The 23165-nt window shown below is 32.1% G+C and overlaps 3 protein-coding genes across 5 annotated transcripts; all 3 read left to right on the top strand.

The window, feature by feature from the left end:
• Window positions 1–300: 300 nt before the first annotated feature.
• On the top strand, window positions 301–4703 carry LOC111790992 (ADP-ribosylation factor 1-like). Its single transcript, XM_023672150.1, has 7 exons — window positions 301–387; window positions 914–1091; window positions 2133–2203; window positions 2798–2917; window positions 3186–3304; window positions 3581–3662; window positions 4475–4703. The coding sequence occupies exons 2-7, from the start codon at window positions 944–946 to the stop codon at window positions 4478–4480; spliced, it is 546 nt and encodes a 181-aa protein (XP_023527918.1). The 5' UTR covers window positions 301–387; window positions 914–943; the 3' UTR covers window positions 4481–4703.
• A 1282-nt stretch (window positions 4704–5985) lies between these two features.
• Window positions 5986–10330, top strand: LOC111790990 (ADP-ribosylation factor 1-like). 2 transcript variants are annotated; one of them, XM_023672149.1, is made up of 7 exons: window positions 5986–6093; window positions 6555–6730; window positions 7396–7466; window positions 8418–8537; window positions 9351–9469; window positions 9774–9855; window positions 10051–10330. In XM_023672149.1, the coding sequence occupies exons 2-7, from the start codon at window positions 6583–6585 to the stop codon at window positions 10054–10056; spliced, it is 546 nt and encodes a 181-aa protein (XP_023527917.1). In that variant the 5' UTR covers window positions 5986–6093; window positions 6555–6582; the 3' UTR covers window positions 10057–10330. The 2 variants fall into 2 exon arrangements, with proteins under 2 accessions (XP_023527917.1, XP_023527916.1); XM_023672148.1 differs by having other exon boundaries at window positions 6019–6208.
• A 4367-nt stretch (window positions 10331–14697) lies between these two features.
• LOC111791337 (myb-related protein 305-like) lies at window positions 14698–17857 on the top strand. 2 transcript variants are annotated; one of them, XM_023672629.1, is made up of 3 exons: window positions 14707–15043; window positions 15134–15263; window positions 17352–17857. In XM_023672629.1, the coding sequence occupies exons 1-3, from the start codon at window positions 14905–14907 to the stop codon at window positions 17692–17694; spliced, it is 612 nt and encodes a 203-aa protein (XP_023528397.1). In that variant the 5' UTR covers window positions 14707–14904; the 3' UTR covers window positions 17695–17857. The 2 variants fall into 2 exon arrangements, with proteins under 2 accessions (XP_023528396.1, XP_023528397.1); XM_023672628.1 differs by having other exon boundaries at window positions 14698–15263.
• Window positions 17858–23165: the final 5308 nt, after the last annotated feature.

Genomic DNA, 23165 nt, shown 5'->3' with positions numbered 1-23165 from the left:
AGGCAGAGCTTTCAAGATTTCAAGACTTTCTCATTTTGTTTAATGTAATTTTTAAATTATGTATATTTATTCAATTACAAATTATAAATCTAAAATAGAAATTTAAAAAATATTTAAAATAACCATTTAAAATTAATTATCCTATTAGATTTAATTAGAAAAAAATTACGATGGGTACTTTTTGGAAGGCAGTTATGGAAGAAATAGGGGATGTTTAAAACGGCGTCGTTTCCATGTTCCCTTCTCTCCACGTTGGAGCGTATTTTCGCTCTTCATGCAAAATTGGATGAATAAATCTGAAGCCATTAAGAAAGGAAACTACGGAACTGGGACGCTCTCTCTCTCTCGCATCCATTTCTACTCTCAGATTTCTCACGAATTCGAGCGGTAATCAATTTTCATATCCATCGCTTTTCGTTTTCCATTTCTCAATCTCGGTCTCGCATGATCTCTGGAAGATCTTTTGTTGTTTTGAAGTTGTAGATTTACGGATTCATTTTTCTGGTAGATTGCGAATAGTTTTCGTAACATTAGAATGATTGTTCGTTTTTGTGGATTTGCGATTTACTTTTACGTGATTTGTGAAGATATTTCACACTTCTCAATGTTTGGATATGTTTTGTTGGATGCCGAATCGATGTCATGTCTGTCGTATTGGGAATCACAATGGATTAGTTTGAATTCTCATTGCATGGTTTAAATGTCGTTAGAGGATCAGCTTTGGCAAAGTATTTTGGAGATTTTAATTTATTCGGTGGTTCGTTGCGTATTTTTTTCTTTTGGCTTCTTCTTTGTAGGATGTTGTTTTGATTCATGTTAATTCATTGGATGTTCGTAGCTGGAGATCTATTTGTTTCATATCCAGACAATTCTAAATGCTTGATTTCTGATTTTAAGTTATCTTGCATGCCAGTGCCGTGATTGCCCTTAGAGGGAAGCGGAAATGGGGTTGGCCTTTTCGAAGCTCTTTGGTAGGCTTTTTTCTAAGAAAGAGATGCGCATTTTGATGGTTGGTCTTGATGCTGCTGGTAAGACCACGATCTTGTACAAGCTGAAGCTAGGAGAAATTGTGACCACCATTCCCACCATCGGTGAGTCTTTATACTATAAATTGCAGTTTCTATGGAACTTTGGGGATTGAGAACTCAGCTGCAGAATCATCTGCCTTAATGGTTTATTGAATCCTAAGAGAATGAGAGCTATGCCAATTAACTCTTTTAACGGCTGTCTTTTCGAACCAGCAGCATTAGTCTTACTCAGAGGGTTCCAAATTCCCATTGCCGTTTCATCTTCGATTACAAAACTATTGCCGACACTGGTCATAATACCACAAATCCAGTGTTTTCTCTGCCTGCTAGTGACAAAATTAACGCTAAAAACTTTAGATTCAACCAACCATCTACATCTAATCTTAGACAAAAAAAACAGGTAAATAAAAGGAAGATCATCCTGCATCAAGTAGGAAAAGTAACATATTTAGGACTGGAGATTTATATGCTGGTGTCTGTTTCAATTTCAAAAGAGAGAGAATTGTTGAACTATGACATAACTTTATGCAATTCCCGTCCCAAAGGTAAAATGCTATGATCCTCACCCTGCAATTGATGAACTAAAAAATTAACTTGATGTAGTTCTATGGCCTAAGTGAAATTATTTCTCAAGTCAAGAAACTTAATTAGGAGTTTAATTAGAGGTTCTTTAGTTCAGATAACCTGGAGGCTGAAGGTTCAAACCTAAGTTCATCTGCGTGGGACAAATATCTCACGAATTTTGTACCCTTAACATTCCTAATTATCAAAGGTTTTAGGGTCGGTTACTGGTCTGCAGTTTTCAAGCTCATTGAGGTCAACGAATGAGATTAAATACTCTGGTTTTATATAGTTGCTGTTGATCATAGTATCTTTTGAATTCTCACTTTTGGGTTTCCTAAACATACATGGATTTTCAGGCATTGAATAAATGGTGTGGTTTGTGATACAGTTATACCTCTGCCCTATCTAATTTTAGTCCAACCCATGTTTTCCTTCAGAGCATTATAATTGTTTTTTAATGTTTAACAATTGACATTGTAGGATTTTATTAAAATCCGTCTCAGGGAAGTCGTAGATGTAAGACTCAATTCTTTTCTGCAGGATTTAATGTGGAGACTGTAGAATACAAGAACATCAGCTTTACAGTTTGGGATGTTGGTGGTCAGGACAAGGTATGCATCTCCCTCTTCCTGTATGTGTGTGAAAGAAGCGAGACTGATCCTGCTTTTCACTATATTTAAGAGACGACCAGTTCATTTATTTTGAATTTAATATCAATAAAGAATTTGGCTGTTTTAGTTATTTTTTCTCCTGATACGCTCATAAAGTGGTTGTTGCCTTAGTAAGTTGCTATTTTTAGTTTCTTATTCTAATGTTAATTTAAAGCAGCAAATGCCTACTTACAATATTCGAGGGTTGAAGCATTTCATTTGTTGTGTTTGATATGTGAAACTCCGTAACATAAAAATCATAATAAATTTGAATAAGCAGTTACAATTGTTGATTCTAATTTGGAATACTGCAGCATGTTGATCTTATTCTCTTTATTCATTCATATAATATTTTTTTGTATTATAAAGCACAAATACTTACATTTTCCAGGATGAGAATTGTGCATGAACATAACTGGATAGTCGCTGGGGCATTTTAAGATTCTTTCTTATGTTTTATATGTTCATACGTTCTTTGAGTTAAAAAATTATGAAGAAATTGTTTTGAACTATTACGTTTAAATGAAGTTTGACTGATGTGGTTTCGTTTGGAAGATCCGTCCACTTTGGAGGCATTACTTCCAGAATACACAGGGCCTTATTTTTGTTGTGGATAGCAATGATAGGGACCGTGCCGTAGAGGCAAGAGATGAGTTGCACAGAATGTTGAATGAGGTATGTTTGTAGCTGTTTTTATCTCTTCACCCTGCATCCTTGCTGCTGTGTTTTATTTTCTTCTAGTATTCAATTGGTACATTTTGTGGTTTCACATAAAATGCTGAATCTGGTTGCATTCATGTAAGACCACAACTTAAAGGTTAATGTATATGTTAACTAAAATTAGACAATAAGATTAATACCGTTCTGTTTTCCTGAATCATTTAGCATTTTCTTCCATTATGATTGTAGCCTGATGGTGGTATTTTACATTTAATGGTTGCAGGATGAGCTTAGAAATGCTGTTTTGCTTGTATTTGCTAACAAGCAAGATCTTCCTAATGCCATGAATGCTGCAGAAATAACTGACAAACTCGGTCTTCACTCCCTTCGCCAGCGCCACTGGTAAATAACTTGCTTTTTCTCACCATATGATGTCCTTATCGACTCGTCACCTAGAACATTAAGTGGAAGCAATTGTTGAATCGTGATCTAATTATACTTTTTCATTTGTCAATTAATTGGACTGCTTACTATACTCCCGCATTAGTGAGTTTGAACCAGACAGAAGAAAGTTGAAAAATAATATTTTCAAGTTTATTTATTGTTATTATTATTTTTTTAAGTTGCTAGTGAGATGATAATGTTAGAGCAACTTATTTTACACGTTGTCCATTCCAGGTACATCCAGAGCACCTGCGCGACATCTGGAGAGGGCCTGTACGAAGGTTTGGACTGGCTTTCCAACAACATCGTCAGCAAGGTAAATGCACCTTCCCATTTGATCCCAATCTTAACTTAATAGGAATTCCTTTTTGCTGGTGAGTTCTGAATTTCTGTGCTTTGTTTCAAAATTTCTTCACTTTTTTAATTTGTAGTCTACTTCGGTCCCCCCAACTTCCAAAATTTTCTGTTTTTATCCTGAAAAATTGCACGATAAACTATTTAAGTCCTTGCTTTTAACTTTTCATGGGCTAGTTAATAGAAATCTTGATTCAGTTTTGTAATCTGACGCCTAATTCATACATATAGCTTCAAATATTTTGTCAATTACCTCGAAAATTAACAAAACACGTCCTTTTTTACTACTGACTTCTAAATTTCTGTGCATGGTTCCAAAAATTTTCTTCCATCTTCCAACTTTTCAACTCGTTCTATTCTAGTATGCCTTGTTTCATAACCCAGTTTTCTGCTTCTAAAAATTGTGCCTACTCGATTTCTATAGTATGTTTACACTATTTTTACAATCAAAATTCTAAAAACAAAACCAGATATTTTTAAAACAGTCTCAAAATTTTCATTCTAATTCCAAAAAAAAAAAAATTGCATATAAACTATTTTAGTCGTTCATCTTTAGTTTTTCATTGGTTATTTAATAGAGTTCTTGATCCAATTTCGTAACTTCTTGCATGTAGCTTTAAATACTTGTCTACATAGATTGATTTTCTTTTTCTTGTCAGAATACTTAGATTAATGAAAATTTAGGTATTAAAACAGAATAACTTGAAAGTTTGTATTAACAAAAGTAAGATTTAAACTTTGTTATTGAGTCATTTGCTCTCCCTTTCTCCTCAGGCTTGAGAGGCGGTTAAAGATTTGGTTGCTCAGGACTATGTTCAGAGTCCATTCTGGAAAGGATAGTTTTGTTTCTCTGTTTTCAGTGGTTATTGTTATAAATAGGGAAGGAAGGTTCCGCCATACACATGCTTACTCGGTATACTTTGGGCCACACTCTTGGCTTTTAAAGCTTCATTCTTTTATTACTTTTCATTTAATTCCAATTTCAATATTTTTGTCTGATCAATGTTCTTGTGGCACAACAAGGTATGTTTTTGGCATCTTGAGCGTATACTTCTACCATGACAACCTAGTTGTTCCACCGGACGTGGGAAATATCTCACAAATGGGAGATAATTGATTTTGTTAGCTTAAGTTTTTAAATTTTATTTACGGCAATTTCATTAGTTTTGGTAACTGTTAGTTTAGATTGAAATTTTACAGGGAAAAAAAAAAAAAAAAAAAAAGTTTTCAAATATTACATTTTAAATTATGCGTTTTGGTCTCTATAACGCATTTTTTGAAAATTAATTTTGTTTAAATCTTTTTAACTAAGAGTTGAAATTGATTTTTTTGAAAATTAATTTGGTTAATTCAATTACAAATAATTTATTGGGTTGGAAATTATAAATCGAGTAACAATTTTGTTTTAAACTTCACTTTGTATTGATTTAGTTCATATAACATTTATACATTAAAATTATTAACATTTTCGTGAAAATTATTAATTAGATTCAATCGTACATAGGTAGATTAATATAATTATTGACCCTTATGTTTAAAGGCTATAAAATCTAAATGGTTAAGTAATAAAAGTTGACATTTAATTTTTTTGATGAATTATTAAACAACTAGGATTAAATTGTTATAAATTTTGAAAGCATACCGACTAAATTATTACTATTATAAAATTGAAAGTGATAATTTTACCAACAAAAATTTATGGATTTAAAAAATGGGTAGTTCAAATGTTCATATGATCCGAGAATTCGACCAACTCGAACTATCCAACCTAAATCATAAAAGTTTAAAACAAATGTTCATATGATTTAGGTTGGGTTAGATTTTTTTTTTTCTGTATGAATTGAGATTTTTTTTTTTCTGTATGAATTGGGTTGAATTTTTTGAAAACCAAAAATTCAATTTAATTCAGGGATTTTTTTTTCTGTATGAATTGGGTTGAATTTTTTGAATGAATTGGGTTGAATTTTTTGAAAACCAAAAATTCAATTTAATTCAGGTTAAACATTTTTTTTTATCAGGTTAATAAAGTTACAATCCAAGTTAAAAAAAAAAAAAAGAAGGCTGAGTTGTAAATTTTTTTATTTTTTTATTTTTGGTTAATTTCAAATCGATGTAAAAGATTTTTTCAAATTAATTTGAAAAAAAAAACTTAGTTTTTGGTACCATTAAGTTCATTCCCTTTGCACAATTAGGATATGCCACTTGTCACAATCTCATAAGTTCAGTCGTACGGCTGGATGAACAAAGTTGGCTTAGAAGATAGGTTTAGTTGTAGTCGAGTGTTTTTGTTCACTCAGCAAAAATATTTAAAAAAAAAAAAAAAAACAAATTACGTACGATCTCGTGACCCCTTTCCCTTCCGATCTGTCTCCTGAAGGCCCCCAAATCGAGAGGTAAAACTCTACTTTGCCTCCATTTTTTCTTCAACTCTCAAATTCCATTCTGCTGGACTTCTCTTCCAGATCTCAACTGATCTTTAACACACGGATTCATTTTATTCGTTTTCTGGTACATCGCGAAATCTTTTCAATCTTCCTAGTTGTTTGAATGTATATATATTGATTTTCATATCTGCTACAATGGAAATTACCCTCGATCGGTTTGGATCTTCTCATTGCTGATTTGAATATCATCAGAGAGGACAAAGTGTTGAGGGAAAATGAATTTTTATGATGATTAGATGTGGTTCTGCTATTTGCGTGTTCTTTTATGTCGCAATCTTCTATTTATGATTTATGATAATCGTGTTAGGAGTTTGTCTTGGAAGATCTGTTAAATCCATGTCAAGACAAGTTGAAAATTAACTTTTAATGTTCTATTTTCTAATTTTGAATGCTATTGCTCGCGAGTCCAGTGATTGTTGCCCATAGAGGGAAGCAGAAATGGGGCTGACCTTCACGAAGCTCTTCAGCAGCCTCTTTTCTAAGAAAGAGATGCGCATTTTGATGGTGGGTCTTGATGCTGCTGGTAAAACCACGATCTTATACAAGTTAAAGCTCGGAGAAATTGTTACCACCATCCCCACTATCGGTGAGTCTATTCATAAATCGCAGATTTAGTTGCAACCGAGAGAGGATTTAAGTGGCAAAATTAGATAAAACGGATTGCATCAATGTTTATCAACCTCGTTTGGAGAATAGAGCCCATTCTTGAATTCCTTTAACTTTCTAGGAGCTATTGAGGTTTGTTATTTTTTCTGAGGTAACCCCACCACTGCTTCATCCTTTTGTTGATTGCCAGCGGAGTAATATTTTAATCCGAGCTTGGAAGTCCTTCTGACCTTTTTGATCCGTCCTCAGGGAAGCTATGATATTATTCTTTCTTTTGCTGCTAATCTCCTCTGAAGATGAACAACTTGTTTGGAATTTTCTTTATCCCCAAACATTCATCTCCTTTTCCATTTTTCTTGAAAGCTTAGGTATTTCCAAGATTGAGCTGTAGTTCGAGAATGTGTCTTGTGTATCCAACCAATAACGCAAGGCGATAACCTTGATCCGCATCGTCTTTACCTATAAAGCCAGTTGAAAAGAACTTCTGTTCAATTCCACATTTAACATTTAATCAGTTCCCTCTCCTCTCTTCGTAGTTTAAGCGACGATTTTCTTCAAAGCGTTGCAATTGTTGCATAAGGATTCTCATCAAACCATTTCATAAATTTCATCAATATACACACGTTAAGTAACTCTTTTCTTCAGGATTTAATGTGGAGACTGTAGAGTACAAGAACATCAGCTTTACCGTTTGGGATGTTGGTGGTCAGGACAAGGTATGAATACCTCTCTGTCTTCCCCCTTCCCTTCTACGTTTGAGGCTTAAAGGAAAATAGTTCATTTATGTTGAAATATGCACATGTTTCATTTAATTGCTACGTCCAAAGTTTCTTGTTTTTTTTTTTTTTTTTGTGTAATCTGGAGTTTGTAAGTATCATAAACTAAAACAAAATTTTAGCATTAGAATCGTTGAAATGCATAAAAATAATTTATATTTTTAAAACACATATTATAATAATGGACGCCTTGCCATGTCTATGTCTTAGAATCTTAGAAAATAATGTGTCACCATGCCTATGTTGTGCCTTTGTCTCTGTATCTATGTTTGTGCTTAGCATAAATCAGATTTTTTTTAAAAAAAATTATCAGTTAAAAAAAAAACGGTCAAGTGACTCAAATTTCAAAATTTAAAGGGCTTATACGTTTTAGTTATTAAATTTAGATGCAGAAAATATTTCTTGGTTGAATTTTGAGAAGAGATTCCGCCACAATATTATTTGTAATTTATTTTATTCTTGTATATCTCATTCTTATGAACAGAAGAAGAGGATTGGTATTCATGTAAACATCCTAGGGTTTGCACTCTCTGTTGAGTTAAGTAATGAGGCATTTTTTAATTTGATCAATCAACAGAAAGTGCAAACTCCAATTTTTTTTTTTCAACTTTTTATCCTTTTATTACACGAGTCTTGTAAAAAGTGACGGTAAAATATGTTTTCCTCCCTTTACTAAATGGATACACAGTATGATTAATGTTCTGATTCTATATATTAGACGTTGCAGGATATAAAGACTTATGCATCAAGATAAATGAATGCGAGTTTTAAGTAATCAGGCGTCTGTTTAGGCCTTTTCTGTTCGTGAGAAACAAAAAAAAAAAAAAGTTTTCCAGAATTGTTGTGATTCTTAAATTTTGACTGTGATTTCTTTTTTTTTTTTTCTGAAAGATCCGTCCACTGTGGAGGCACTATTTCCAGAATACACAAGGCCTTATTTTTGTTGTGGATAGCAATGATAGGGACCGAGCTGTTGAGGCAAGAGATGAGTTGCACAGGATGTTGAATGAGGTACTTTAATACCTGTTTATATCTTTCCACTCTACATGTTATTATTGCATTATTTAATTTCTATATATACTTCACTCGAACTTCGATATTCTTTTGCTGTTTTCACTTTGTTCTTACTATATCCTTATTCATCAGTACATTGGTTCTAGTTTATAGGTTTTGTAATTTTCTCTCACGGGGGAGTGAATAGTGTAGCAGCTTAGCTCATATGAATATGTTTAATATAGTTTCTTGATAAGATGTTCAATATAGTTTAAAGCTTCCAAACAAAATAGTTGTGTGCATGGGTATCATAAATGTATCAAAATTCAACACAATTTGAGAGTGCGGCGGGGCAAGGTTGGGGTTGTACTTGTCGCGGCAGTGATTGCTGCAGCTACTGCAGCAGTGGAATTAGTGGTTGGAGTAGCAGCACTGGACTGGCCAAGGGTAGCGGGGGTTTCACTTGCAACCATTGGATATACTCTGTTGCTGAGTTAGGATGAGAAAGGAAAGACTGGCGGGCACCGATATTTTGGAGGCTTAATGATCTTGGAGTGAGAAAAAAAAATTTATATATGCATTGAGATATAATCTGAGAGATCCAGGATAAGGCAGGAGAGACGGTGGGTCAGTATATGAGGCTTAATATGTCTACAATGAAAGGCAGTGCAAAGTTACCATTAATTATGAACTACAATGTAAAGATTAATGTATATGTTGCCTAAAATTAGACGTTAAAATTAACATCATTCCGTTTTCTAGTATCATTAGCATTTTCAGCCATTTATGAGTATAGCCTGATGGAAGTATTATACATTCTAATGGTTGCAGGATGAGCTTAGAGATGCTGTTTTGCTTGTATTTGCTAACAAGCAAGATCTTCCTAATGCCATGAATGCTGCAGAAATAACAGACAAGCTTGGTCTTCACTCTCTTCGTCAACGCCACTGGTAAATTACTTGCTTTACTCTCCTGTGGGACATCTTCATTGATCAGATCTGTGTAACAGCATTTCTTTTGTTAACACCTGTAACATAAAGCGAAAGCGTTTTTGAATGATGGTCTAAATTGAATTGATACATTTTCCCTAGTCAATTACACAACTATTAGTATCCTGAAGTTGGAAAGAAATGGTCAAAATGTTGCTCAACTCTTTCCAGATACTGTAGAAAGTTGAGATAAATCTCTTTTAGTTTGATCAGAGTTGCCTGCGCTGCGATTAGTGTACTCATTCTACACTGTGTTATGTTCCAGGTACATTCAGAGCACATGTGCGACATCGGGAGAGGGCCTGTACGAAGGTCTCGACTGGCTTTCCAACAACATTGCTAGCAAGGTAACCACTTCTTGAATTAAATCCAAACGTCATTTTTTTGCGGGTTCTGAGTTTCTTTGCATTAGCTTATACTTCCTTCACCTGTTTTTCTTTTCATTCTAATCAAACGTAACAAACACAAAGGATTTCTGGGGTGTGCATATATATTTGGTTTGTTTTCCTTCTTTTAACTTATGAAACCCCTGTACTCTTCAGGCTTGAAGCGGTAAATGATTTTGATGGTTATTCAGGCATTTGTTCAGAGTTTTTGTTATTCTGGGACGGATAGTTTCATTTGATTTCAGTGATTATCTTAGTTGGGAAACATTTGGCTATACCTTAAAATGTACTCTAAGTTGTTAATGGCTGATTTCAGCGGATAGACTCCTTACCTCCTTAGCTCCTAGAAGTCCATTATTGTACTGTTTTCCAGTTAATATCAACTCCTATTTTTATCCGATCAATCTGATTATGAACTGTTATGTTTGTTGTGCCACATGAATCATTATTTGGTTGTCTGGAAAGATCAAATTCCCCTTCATATAGAAAGGATTTCCGTCCCCTTTTGTGAACCTGAAACGTTTAGATCACTCAATAACCCATGTGGTAGAGGGAAAGACTCCATGAACCGGTGGAGATCTGTTTTTAAGCCTTGTACTTCAAAAAATTGTTGAGTTTCAAATATCTACAAATATCTATGCACCTAACCTAAGGAAAAGCCTTTGATTTGACATAGAGACGTGTAAGGGTAGTCTTTGAAGTATATGAAGGATTAGTTAAGGAGAAATTTGGTAAGGGATGTTCTTACCATGAAAGCATTACCCTGAGGTTATATAAAACGATAGTTATTCCTTTAGTCTTACTCCTTTTACTTTACTTCAAGCAATTAAAATACTGAAGTGGATACTTTTTGTGGGTTTTGCTGTCAGATTTTGTGTTCTCTTTTAGTTATGGGATGGTTTGAATTTTGTGTTTGCTTTTATCTTAAGAAATATGTTTTAGTCATGCTCATGCAATGGAAGATGGGTGATGACTTCCTCTTGAGAAGTGATTGAAAGTGAGTTTTTTTGCTTGAAGACCATAGGTTGGCAAGTTTAGACATTTTTGTTCAGACCAATCAAATCTCTCTCTTTTTTTTTTTTTTTTTTTTTTTTNTTGAAGATTCGAGTCTTTTGATCGAAAATACGTATCTGAGTTGACGTGCCAATCAAAATCATTAGATTTAGTACTGAGTTTAGAAGTTAGAATTTTATCTTTATGATTCCATAAAGCCTCATAAATAGTCTAGATTTTTTTATAAGCTCTCACCTGGTAGGAACTATTCATTAGTGTTTTTTCATACCACATAGATTTAGTTTTAATCTTCCATCTATATAGGAATTACCAAACTATAAAATTTATAATTTAACCATCATAGAAAATAATATTTTGTTTTAAACCCTTGTTGAGCTTTGAGTTCTATCAAACTCTTTGTATTCATCCTTTATTATTTTTCGTAGTCTTTTGATTATGATCTTGTACATGTTTCGGTTAATTGAGTCTTTTTTATAACCCTTTAGCATGATTTAGATAACAGGTCTCTCCTTAATATGACTCTCTCAATCTATATACTCTGTTCGGATGATAAACCATGTTGATCGAGGGAACGAACGATGAGGTTAGAGTAGTCAAAAGAGAAAAATTATTTTTTGCGTTAGACAACCAATAACCAGATGCAACGCTGCCCTAAGCGTTTAAAAAAAAAAACCCATTCATTCCTTAGAATGGAAGTTAGGGTGGTATAAATAGGTTAGTGAGATGGCAAAAAGGTAATGGATTAGGAATGTTTTGTTAGAAGGGTAGGAATTTGGGAGCCATGTGAATGGTGTTGTAATCACAACTACTTGTTCTCTTAAAAACTTGTAAAGCAATTAATTATAAGCCCCAAAAAGGGTAAAACAAGAGCATGCTTAACACATAATATGGGATTGTCTATTAAATTTTGTTCATATTTGAAAAATGCCTTAATCACTTGTTAACCACATGATTTATGTGGTTGGGATTTTTTTCCCCTTTTTTTTCTTTCTTTTCTTTTTCTACCAATAAAACCCATCAATTATTTTAAATTAATTTCAAAAAAATTTAAAAAGGAAAAAGGAAAAAGGAAAAAGGAAAAAGGGAGAACAAAATTGGTGGCCACTAATCTTCAATTAGCTTAGCCCTCAAAGCATTGGGCTTTCCTTCCAACTTTCATTACTTGGAACAACATTACAATTTTGTTACTATTTCAAGTAAGGATTACACTCTTTTAAGTTGTTGCCTTCTAATCAATTCTTTATGGTAAACCCATGTGATTCTTCGTGTATTTGTCTTCTAATTATGCCTCTTTTTCGTTCGTGGAATCTTATATTAATAAGAACGGATAAAATTCCTAAAAACTTTTTAAATAGAAAATCACTGTTCTTAAATTTGAAAAATAATTACTTTTTAAGTGTTTAAAAAAGCGTTTTTTTTAGCTTCTATAAAAGTACTCTTTCCACGTATGTATCCTTCAAGCAATTAAAAATGATGTAATATAATAATAATAATTATTTTTTTTTAAAAAAAAGCATTTAAAATTAATCTTTTGATAAATGAGTGGCTAATAGTTGTTTGGATTTAAATAAGTTAGGAAATTGTCTTTTAATTTAGATTCTTTAGTATTTTAGACTAAACCCAACATCATGCCTTTCATCTTCTTGCATTTGGACTTTTCCTTTCATTTCCTCTCACCCCAAAATGTGTGGATCTCACTTACCCCCATTAAACCTAATTCTATTTTTCTCCATTTCATTTTCTTTTCTCGAGATTTGACCTGATGATCTACTCGAGGAGATGCAAATATAGCTTTACATGACTTAGCACTAAGAATGATCTTCAATTATATCGTTATTTGTATGAGGTCTTTCAAATGGGTCATGTCGTTTTTACTTAACTCATTTTCAGTTTAATCGACAATAATATACTGTTGCAGAGATAAATAGTGGCTCGTTATTCGTGAATCTTGAAAATAATTTGATGTACGATTGAAAACGAAAGAAACCCTAATGCGCTTTTTACTTTCGAGTTCTCCCCGTTCTTCCCCTTGGTTATGTGTTGTCAATTTCACTCTCACAATTAGTACTAGGCATCATTGTACCATAAACAGTCTCGTGTTGAAATTTCTTGAAAACTCATTAGAAATAAATAAGAAAGGAATTTTTCTTTTTCTCTTTTATTGTCTTATTGTCTAAGATGGAGAATTCAAAGTTTGAAATGTTTTTGTCCAATTATTTTTACTGTTTTTAGTAAAATTCTGTTTACTATAAAGATGTGATTTTTATTGGAGTACTTATTCAAGAGAGGGTAAATAATTATTGTATAATTTTATTTATGGTGAAAACAGACAATTAAAAAACACCCGTACTTTTTTCAACTCAATAATTACCGAGTGAATCATGCATTAAAAAAAAAAAAAAAAGGGNAGTTAAAAACCAAAATTTTACCCCTAATAGTTGAAATAAAAAAAATTAAGGAATCGAAATTGAGATTTTACCCAAATCTACCGCCAGTAGATATTATATGTTTTCACCTGTTACGTATCACCGTCAACCTTATGGTTTTAAAATGCGTCTACTAAGGAGAGATTTTCACACGTTTATGAAGGATGTTTCGCCAACAAATGTTAGATCTCACAAGACATAAACACATGGGAGCTTGGGATTTCTTTTTGTAACTCTCACAACTTCATCGTAAAATAGATAAAAAAAACGTAGCTATAAGTGACGGATCCCGAGCATTGTGTATTAATTCAAAAAAAAAAAAAAAAAAAAATNATTTACTGTGACTGTCAATATCATGATATTTCCAACACATCAACATCTTAAAAGGCTTTTCTAAAAGAAGTGTCAATTCTAATCTTATCTAAATTGAATTATTAAATCTCACTTTTACCCTAAATTATTCTATATTTAGAGTAATGCCTGCATTCTGCCCTTTTCTCTTTTAAATTAAAATTAATGAGAATAAAATTTATATTCTTTATTTTAAATTATTAATATTTCAATATAAATTAATAAAAATACTTACTTATCTCAAAAATAAATATAAATAATGGTATTATTATTATTCATACCTATTATAAATTAAAAATAAAATTAATATAAATAAATTAATATTTTTAATAATATGATAAAAATAAGATAAATAGCCGAAAGCCACGTTATTTTGAGTTATGGAATTTATTAGTTTTCTCCCTTTAAAATTAAAATAATGTAATAAAGAGAAAGGAAAATGCGTACAAGAATTCATTTATTATTAAAATTCCTACGCCTATTTCACACGAATATCAACGCACGTGCATTTTTAAACCCTAATTTCTCCCTTTCTCACACGCGTGATTTTTTTTACTCACGTGCAAATCTTTACCAAAAAAAAAAAACAAAAAAAAAAAATCAGTAAAAAAATCTATATTAATAAAATAAATAATTTTTAAAAAACAACCTACACGTACGTACCCCATTAAAGCTTCAATTCCTTTTTTCCATGCAAAAATAAAACAAATGGTTCATAGTTTAAGATTTAAATTGAAATAGTTTTAATTTCATGATATAAATTAAAATAAATGTTAGAATATGTCCTTTTACAAAAGTTTAAGGTCTTATTAGATATAATTTTTAATTTTATATGTAATAAATCTATTAATTTTTTAAAAATTCAAATATTTCAGCGTCCATTAATCATAAAACTAAAAGTTTAGGGCATATTAAATATACTTTTTAAAAATGTTTTATTTATTTATTTGTAATTAGTTAATTATAGGATGTGAGTTAATAAAAAAGTTGATGGTATTAAAAATAATTAAGATATATGACATCATTATTATAAATATAAGAGAGAAATGAAAATATTAGCTAATATAAACTTAAAAATGTTAATAATATCCATAATGTTATATGGATTGTCTATAAAACCCTAGCGATCTCCATTATGTTCTTAGCTCTTCATCTCTTTCTTTCTCTCTCTCTCTCTCTCTCTCTCTCTAGTTGAGGAGATTGAAGAAGAAGAAGAAGAATGGATACGCAGGCATGCAACTCAGTCCAAGATGTGGAGGTTCGAAAGGGGCCATGGACTATGGAAGAGGATTTGACTCTCATCAACTACATAGCCAATCATGGCGAAGGTGTTTGGAACTCTCTCGCTAAATCTGCCGGTAATAATCCTACTTTTTTTTTTTCTCTTTCTCGAGAAATCCTAATTTTCTCTTATCGAAATGCTTTATTGAAACAAAACGTTGTTTTAGGTCTGAAACGTACTGGAAAGAGCTGTCGACTTCGGTGGTTGAACTACCTCCGTCCTGACGTCCGACGAGGCAATATAACCCCTGAGGAACAACTTCTCATCATGGAATTGCATGCAAAATGGGGAAACAAGTAAGTTTTTTTTTTTTTTTCTTTTTTAATATAACTCGAGACGACAATATTAAAATTCAACACATACACATATATATTAACCCGACGTAAAGAAATGAAACGTTACCATGTTGAGATATCGAAACAAGACAACGTTTTCTTTCCTCCGATCCTCGGCCCGTGGCCGGGATTGGACTTAGATTTTGGAACCTCCTTTTAAAGGTTTCGTAGGAGGAAGAGAAGGGTTTGGCATGAATAATTCTTCGAGGCTTTCATGGCCACGAAAAAGATTTTACAACACGCTTAGATTCATGGCCACCAAAATTCTTATTTTCCTATATATATATATTTTTTTTTTCTCACGTTTTGATTGAATTTTATTTATTTAAATTTTCCATCATCAGAAAATTCAAACAGAAAAAAGAGACGATTTTGCATGGGATTTATAATAATTTTGATTAATTTTTTTTTCTTCTCTTTTATAAAATAAAATTTTATTTTTCATGGTATAAATTTACACACCCATTTCATATTTTTGTTAAAAAATATTTTATTTTCTTCTCTTATATATATATATATATATATATATATAGTTTTTTTTTAATAAAAAAAATGAGTAAGCTTTTGGTTTTTAAATCTTACTCATTTAAAAATAAAAGCAAGCATATTAATATTAAAATTTAATTTTTAAAAAAATATAATTTGTGGGTTTACCGTTGAATAATATGAATAATATACACATGCATAAAAATAGTAAAATAAAATAAATAGGGAAATATTTTGAAAAAGAAGGAAATTAAATTAAATTAAATTATAGAAAAATATTTGAATAAAAATATAATTACAGCTGGTGGGAATATAAGAAAAGCAAAAATATGAAAGGAGAGAGAAAAAAAGAAGACATTTTGTAATAAAAGCTTTCCTTTTTTAGCTAAACCCACAGCACTTAACCCACATGGATATTCCTTTTTTTCATCAGCAAAAACAAATTTAAATTAAAAAACATAATAATTTTAACCGCCCCCATTTTCTTTGTCTTTATATCACCCAAATAAATCCCTTTTACAAAATAAATAAATATATATATATATTTTTTTTGGCTCTACCCTTTTATATGGCTAAAATAATAATAGAGAAAAAAATTTATATCCCGAATAACAAAATAATACAGAAAGATCGAAATGTGAGAGACCAGAAATATTATTTAGTCGAGAAAAAAAATTGAAAATTTTGATTATTGATTTATGAAGAACTCTACCTGTGATGGAGCATTGTGTTGTAAGCTACGAATCCTTTCAAAATATTGGGATGTTAAGAATCCTTTAAATACAAGAAGTTGTATGTGAAGGAGCTTAATTTTCAGCCATGGAACATGACCAATCAAATTTAACCCACAAAAATTAAGCACATGAAAATAAATAATAATTTAAATTAAATAACTACCTTAAATTTTCATGGCTCAAAATGCATTTCGTTTCATCTCAATTCAAACATGTGGTCTAAATATTTAATTTTAAACATATTTTGATTTCCATCTATTCTTGTCTCTTGGTTGTTTGTGATTATTCTTGTTGTCCTATGTTGTCATTTTCCCGATTAGTTCAATCCTTTTACCATATTCGAGTTTTTTAGGTCAAATCTATCAAATCTCGAGGTTAATCAGGGTTTAGAGTCCTCTCAAAGTTAATTAATCAGGGTCTAGAGTCCTCTCGAGGTTAATTAATCAAGGTTTAAGTCCTCTCAAGGTTAATCAGGGTTTAGAGTCTTCTCGAAGTTAATCAATCAGGGTTTAGAGTCCTCTCGAGGTTAATCAGGGTTTAGAGTCTTCTCGAGGTTAATTAATCAGAGTTTAGAGTCTTCTCGAGGTTAATCAATCAGGGTTTAGAGTCCTCTCGAGGTTAATCAATCAGGGTCTAGAGTCCTCTCGAGGTTAATTAATCAGGGTTTAGAGTCCTCTCGAGGTTAATCAGGGTTTAGAGTCTTCTCGAGGGTAATCAATCAAGGTTTAGAGTCCTCTCGAGGTTAATCAGGGTTTAGAGTTCTCTCGAGATTAATCAAGGGTTTAGATATGCACTCGTTTCTGATGACATTCTCTTTGAATACACGCAGGTGGTCGAAAATAGCAAAACATCTTCCCGGAAGGACCGATAACGAAATAAAGAATTACTGGAGGACGAGAATCCAAAAGCACATAAAGCAAGCCCATGGGTTCCCCACTCTACAAAACACCACAAATATTGGATTATCTCATGAGATAATGAATGAACAAGCTGCAAGTTCAAGTAGCTGCCAAGTTTCATACACAATGGATCCAATGGAAACCTATTCTCCTCCGACATACTCCCAAAACATGGATGCCTTCTCAATGCCTTTGCCGCCAACTGATAATGTCAACGACAATTATTGGAGCATGGAGGATCTCTGGTCTATGCAGCTTCTCAATGCTGAATAGATGAAATTAAATAATTTGATGATATTTGAATTTAAAATATTTATTTATTTTGATTCAATATCATTAGGGTTTTCTATATATAGTTTGGAAAAAAACATGTGTATTTTTCCATATATATAATTAGACTAAGGCATATATATGGCTTTGTGTTTAAAAATTTGCATACTCTCTTTATATATATATATATATATATATAAGTATTATTTTATCCTTGATGTTTATTTAATTATTTTATCGTTTTTAGGTTAAATTATAATTTTAATTCCTCGACTTTTAAGTTTGTGTCTAAAAAGTTCCCGAAGGTTTAAAAATTGTCTGGCTTAAACTCTCAGATTTGTGTCTAATGTATCTAATAGATCTGTGATATGTTCAAAACTTCTGAAAATTAATTGCACCAGATGATGTCATCATGGCCTCTCTTTTCGTAGTATTAAGGATGTTTAATGTCACAATCGCACTCTTGTAACAACGGGATAATGATTGTATGACACTTGTTCTAACCTAGCAAATAAGTCAGCTGTGTGAAATTCAGACTTTTCGGGTAATTTCGGCGTATACTTTGAGCCTAAGGTCACGTTTGAGAGAAATGTTTTAGAAAACGTGAGCGAGGAAATACTTTGAGAACAAATATAAATAAAGCAATGTTATAGGCTAAAAGCGAATAAGCAACAATAACGATAGCATATAACCTAGGTAGAAATAATTGACAACTAGTCACGTCCCTCTATAGTACATTTTGAGGCATATTAGCCCTGAGAGATGTAAACATGATTTTGGTAACGGGTCATACACATCCTTATTTGATACAATAAGAATAGTAAAAACTTATCTAACACGAAAACAAGTAAAAGAAGTTTGAAACGAGCAAGCGGTCATGGACAACATGTCCTAGATAAGCGTGATCGGAACATTGGACATGCGACCACTGACAGCACGTCTTTCACAAATATAACCGTGAGATGGGATTTGTTAAAATCGAATAATTCTCGAGATATCTCGCTCTCTCTCAACGATCGAGACGACATAAACGAAAATATACTAATTAATTTATTACCAAATAATTATTAAATAACTTTGAAAACAATTGCTTTTCTTTTTTTCTTTTCCATTAAATGAAGCTTATAATTGTTAACCAAACTAAAACCACAAGAAATTGACACGTAGCCATACACTTAATTATTGTCAAGCAAACGAAGCCTTTTTCCTCTTCATCTTTTGCATAAATACATAACCCATTCTCGTGCATGGCCATGCAGCCTTTAGAGACCGACGTGAACCTAACTCTTGCATTGCTCACTTAAGCAAATTATAAGTCTTTCACATGTCATTCCCCACATTCATATCCACTCGTTTTAACATGTTATCACATGTCGAGTACGATCGTAAACACGCTCATCCTTCTTTCATTCAATATCTTCCTTTAATAAAACACTCACCCGTCGGTCTCATAATAGTTGTAGTTTGGTCGTTCGCCATTTCTGTTTTACGAACATAAGGTCGGTAGTGCTGAGATTTTGCACGATGAATTGTTAATTTTGTTGCGTTTTGTTATCATTTGATCGGGTTTTTGCGATTGGAGCTATCGTTTCGTCGTTATTATAAAGTTTTATTTATAAAAAGATAAAAGTTGAAACGTGGGAATTTTTTTTAGGTTAAAATGTTTAGGTAAGGAGTATGGAAAAGTTTTTAATATATATTCGGAAAAATTTAACATGACTATCATACTATAATTATCGACATGATCGTTTTCTAACTTCTTTCCCTCGGAATTTGAACCTTTGAAACTTTTTCATCGCATTTAGTTCGTTTAGAGTTAGGCTCGGAAAAATACGCATTTCTATAAGTAGCTTTAGAAAAATTAATAATAAACATATTAATGAATATTTTATTTATTTATTAAGGAAATATGATAAATACATTTTAAATTATTAATTTTTCTTAATCTATTTGGACTTCCTCTCAAAAAATTTATAACGTGTCTGGTAGGGAAAAGTTTCCACACCCTTCTAAAGAATGTTTCGTTTCCCGTTCCAACCGATGTCGGATCTCACGAACGAATTCTTACCCAGAAATTTAAACTTACAGGGTCAATTACGAAATTAATTTGAATTTAAAGCCCACTACTAATCGATATGGTTCTATTTGGGTTTCTTCTCAAAGTTTTTAAAACGTGTCTGATAAGGAGAGATTTCCACACCCTTTTAAAGAATGTTTCGTTCCCTGTTGAACCGATGTGGGATCTCACGAACGAATTCTTTCAAAATAGTTAAATCGTTCTTAAACCCAAAAGTTTAAACTTACGGGTCGATTACGAAATTAATTTGTGTTACAAAATGTTCAAATAAACATGAAATTGCAAGAATTTGAACCCGAACGATTTCTCACTATGATATCATGCTGAATCATCACCGCCCGACCTAAAAGTTAAAAGAACGAGAAAATATATAGATATATATATATATATATATAAAAGATGAGAAAACATTAGGTAGAAAAAGTTAGGCAGAAAGGATAATAATGGGAGGTTGCAATATAGAGAGAGTACCAAACTCATCAACTTTAGCATCCAACTTGTTATTCAAAGAAACCCTAAATGAGAAGTTTGTTATTTCATGCATTATCTTTTATAAGAAAGTTATTGAAAACAAATGGACATATTTTGTTATGAACCACTCATTTTCCTTTTTCATCACATGTTCTTTGTGCTTAAAATCAAATATTTAATTCAATTGCCATCCCATGTGAGATTTGAATAACTCTCCCATGTGACATTTAAAATAACCATATAAGCTTACCTTCTCCGATTCTTTTTCTTCGAGACCGTTAGAAACGTACGAAGCAAGAGATACAACTTTCAAGAGATTTCACGCATCGAGCTTCTGGTTCGAGATTGATTGCGTTAACGTTACAAAGATAAGTTATATCTGAGTAAAGGAGGGGTGCGTGAATGAGCTGAGACCGCTCACCAATTTGAGTATATGGAGAAAAATTTAAAAGCTACAGGAGTAAAATGCACTTGCTTAATCATTGGAACTTCGAATGTTAACCGTGTTTGACTTGAGCAATCTTATGTACGGGACCTCCTGAAGATTTTCTTATGAAGAATTTTGTGATGCTCGAAGAAAATAGGTGTATATAAATAAATCGAGACCATAATCGAATGAAAGTGATCGTGAGGATACAATGATTAAGAAATGTTTAAAAAAATTAATAGTCCTTTTCGGTAGTGATAGAAACTTCAAAGATAGGCATGTTTAGCTCGAAGCAACTCTTTGCTTGGTCACGAGTATTTGTTTTCAAGTTTTAAACGAGTCAATGAAGAGACACACGCAAACTTGATCTTCATAAAAGATTTAAAGTCTCGTAGCTAGTTCTATAAGTATCGCTATTTTTTACGATAAAATGTTTTTAACGTCAACTCGACAACTTGACCTAACACGACTCTTCCTTTGCAATTATAAAGGCACACACAATCGAGTAGTAAGCGTACCTTGATTAGCTTCCTTCATCAAGGGCGGTTGGCTATTGACTTCTTTCTCGACTTTAATGGACGAATGAATGTACCTACTCTTCCTGGTAGGTAAGAGTTCGTCCTTCGTGTCGTGTAACTTAGGAGACCAATTTTCGGCCATGGTAGGCGCACTTTCATTGACTTGTTACTATCAATAGACAACCTATACCCACAAATCGGATCGAGCGAGGCCGATATCTAAGTCCATGAATCTAACAAGGTAATGATGCGTTCTTTTCTTATAAATAGACCATTCTCGCTCCATTATTAAGGTAGAAAAAAAATATACTTTTTAGATAGAATTGTTTCACACCACTTTTTTTATCCGAGTTACGTACTATCGAAGAGTGTCGAACGAACACTTTGAAACCAATGCACAGCTCTTTATCTGGTAAGTATTCTTCTTTCTTTCCTCTCTCGATTTTCGGAAACTCGAATAGTACCGATGGAGAATAAAGTCAACTCATGTAGTTTTCGAACTAAAATCATCATCAGCCGTCAAATTTAGCATACTATAGTACACGGCGAATCCCTTTGGAGACTAGCCCCAAAGTTCGAGCCCTATGCAGAGTTATATATATATAAAATTGTTTTTTTTAATAAAAAAATAAATAAAAATAATTATAATTATTATTTAAATTTTATGGATGAGTTTAAATTTAAGAGTAATAATATAGAATTAAAATTGTATTTTTTTAAAAAAATATATTTATGTTAATATTTAAAATTAAAAAGATTTGAAAGTCCAATCAATTTGCCATGACTAAAATGGAAACCCCACCATACCTATGGACATACATTTTTAATGGATATTCAAAATCATGTATGGGACCATGCCTCATCCCATAATACTTATAAGGGGCGTCCTAATTTTGTCGGTTTTATAAATTGAAGTATAACTCAACTAATTAATAAATATATCAATAATTAAAACGTTAAATGTTTGATTAATTTTTATTGAGTGGTCAATTTTACAGGTACACGGTTTGGATGGGTGACCCAAGCAACCTAAATAGAGTTCACAACCCAACCTAACCCTACTCTCTATTTTCGAGTTGGGTTGGGTTGTCGGTTTATTTTTTTATAATTATTTAAAAAATTCTACTTATCGACCATATAAGTTACATTAATAACTAAAATATCAAATATTTACAGGTCAGAGTCCATCATCAAAATCAGATTCAAATGTCAAATATTCTTAAAATTCATAATAATCTAAAAAGTAGGGGTAGAGTTTGGTTGGTGGAGTTGACCTATTTTTTTTTTTCAATTCTTCAAAAATTCAACCCAACCCAAACTCCGAAAAATCTAACCCAATCCAACTTTTATGATTTGGATTAGTCGGGTTATTGGGTCAAACCTTACCCTTTGACTTTACTAAAAAAAATCTCGTATCTATGAAGATATTGTCTCTAGTTTATATATTTATGATCTTTCCTTTACTGTTGACTCTAAACAGTTTGGATATTGATCATATCTTGACTAAATATTTAACGGTGGATAATGGAAGAATTTAATTTTTTTTTTTTAATTTTTAAAATTTCCAAAAATTTTATGGATCTATTTGGAGGCAACGCGTTGAATTCCATATTCTTTCGCCCATTCATATTTTTTCAAAGCCGTTTGGTAGAAAAATTAGGAGTTTAGGTTTGGTTTCATTCAACAATTTTTAATGGGTTTTGCTTACAAGTCAAGAAGTTAAAAATTAGGGATGGGAGTGTTTTGTTTGAACCCTTTTGCTTAATTGCACGTTTTCGACGTTATACGATCAATTGTGCTTCAAAAAACATCATCATTAAAAAAATGTCAAAACGAAGACGCTATTCTAATCTCCCAAACCCATAATTTCATTTAATTGAGATCGAGTAGCTATAGCAGATCCATTTTAGTAGCAACATTTTTCACAATCCCGAGAGAGATAGTTCACTAATAGACCAAGAGATCAGGGCACAAGGGTCCT

The sequence above is a fragment of the Cucurbita pepo genome, chromosome LG03, assembly GCF_002806865.2.
Source record: "Cucurbita pepo subsp. pepo cultivar mu-cu-16 chromosome LG03, ASM280686v2, whole genome shotgun sequence".
In the NCBI taxonomy this organism is placed as follows: Eukaryota; Viridiplantae; Streptophyta; class Magnoliopsida; order Cucurbitales; family Cucurbitaceae; genus Cucurbita; species Cucurbita pepo.
This window is presented reverse-complemented; position numbering and strand designations above follow the sequence as displayed.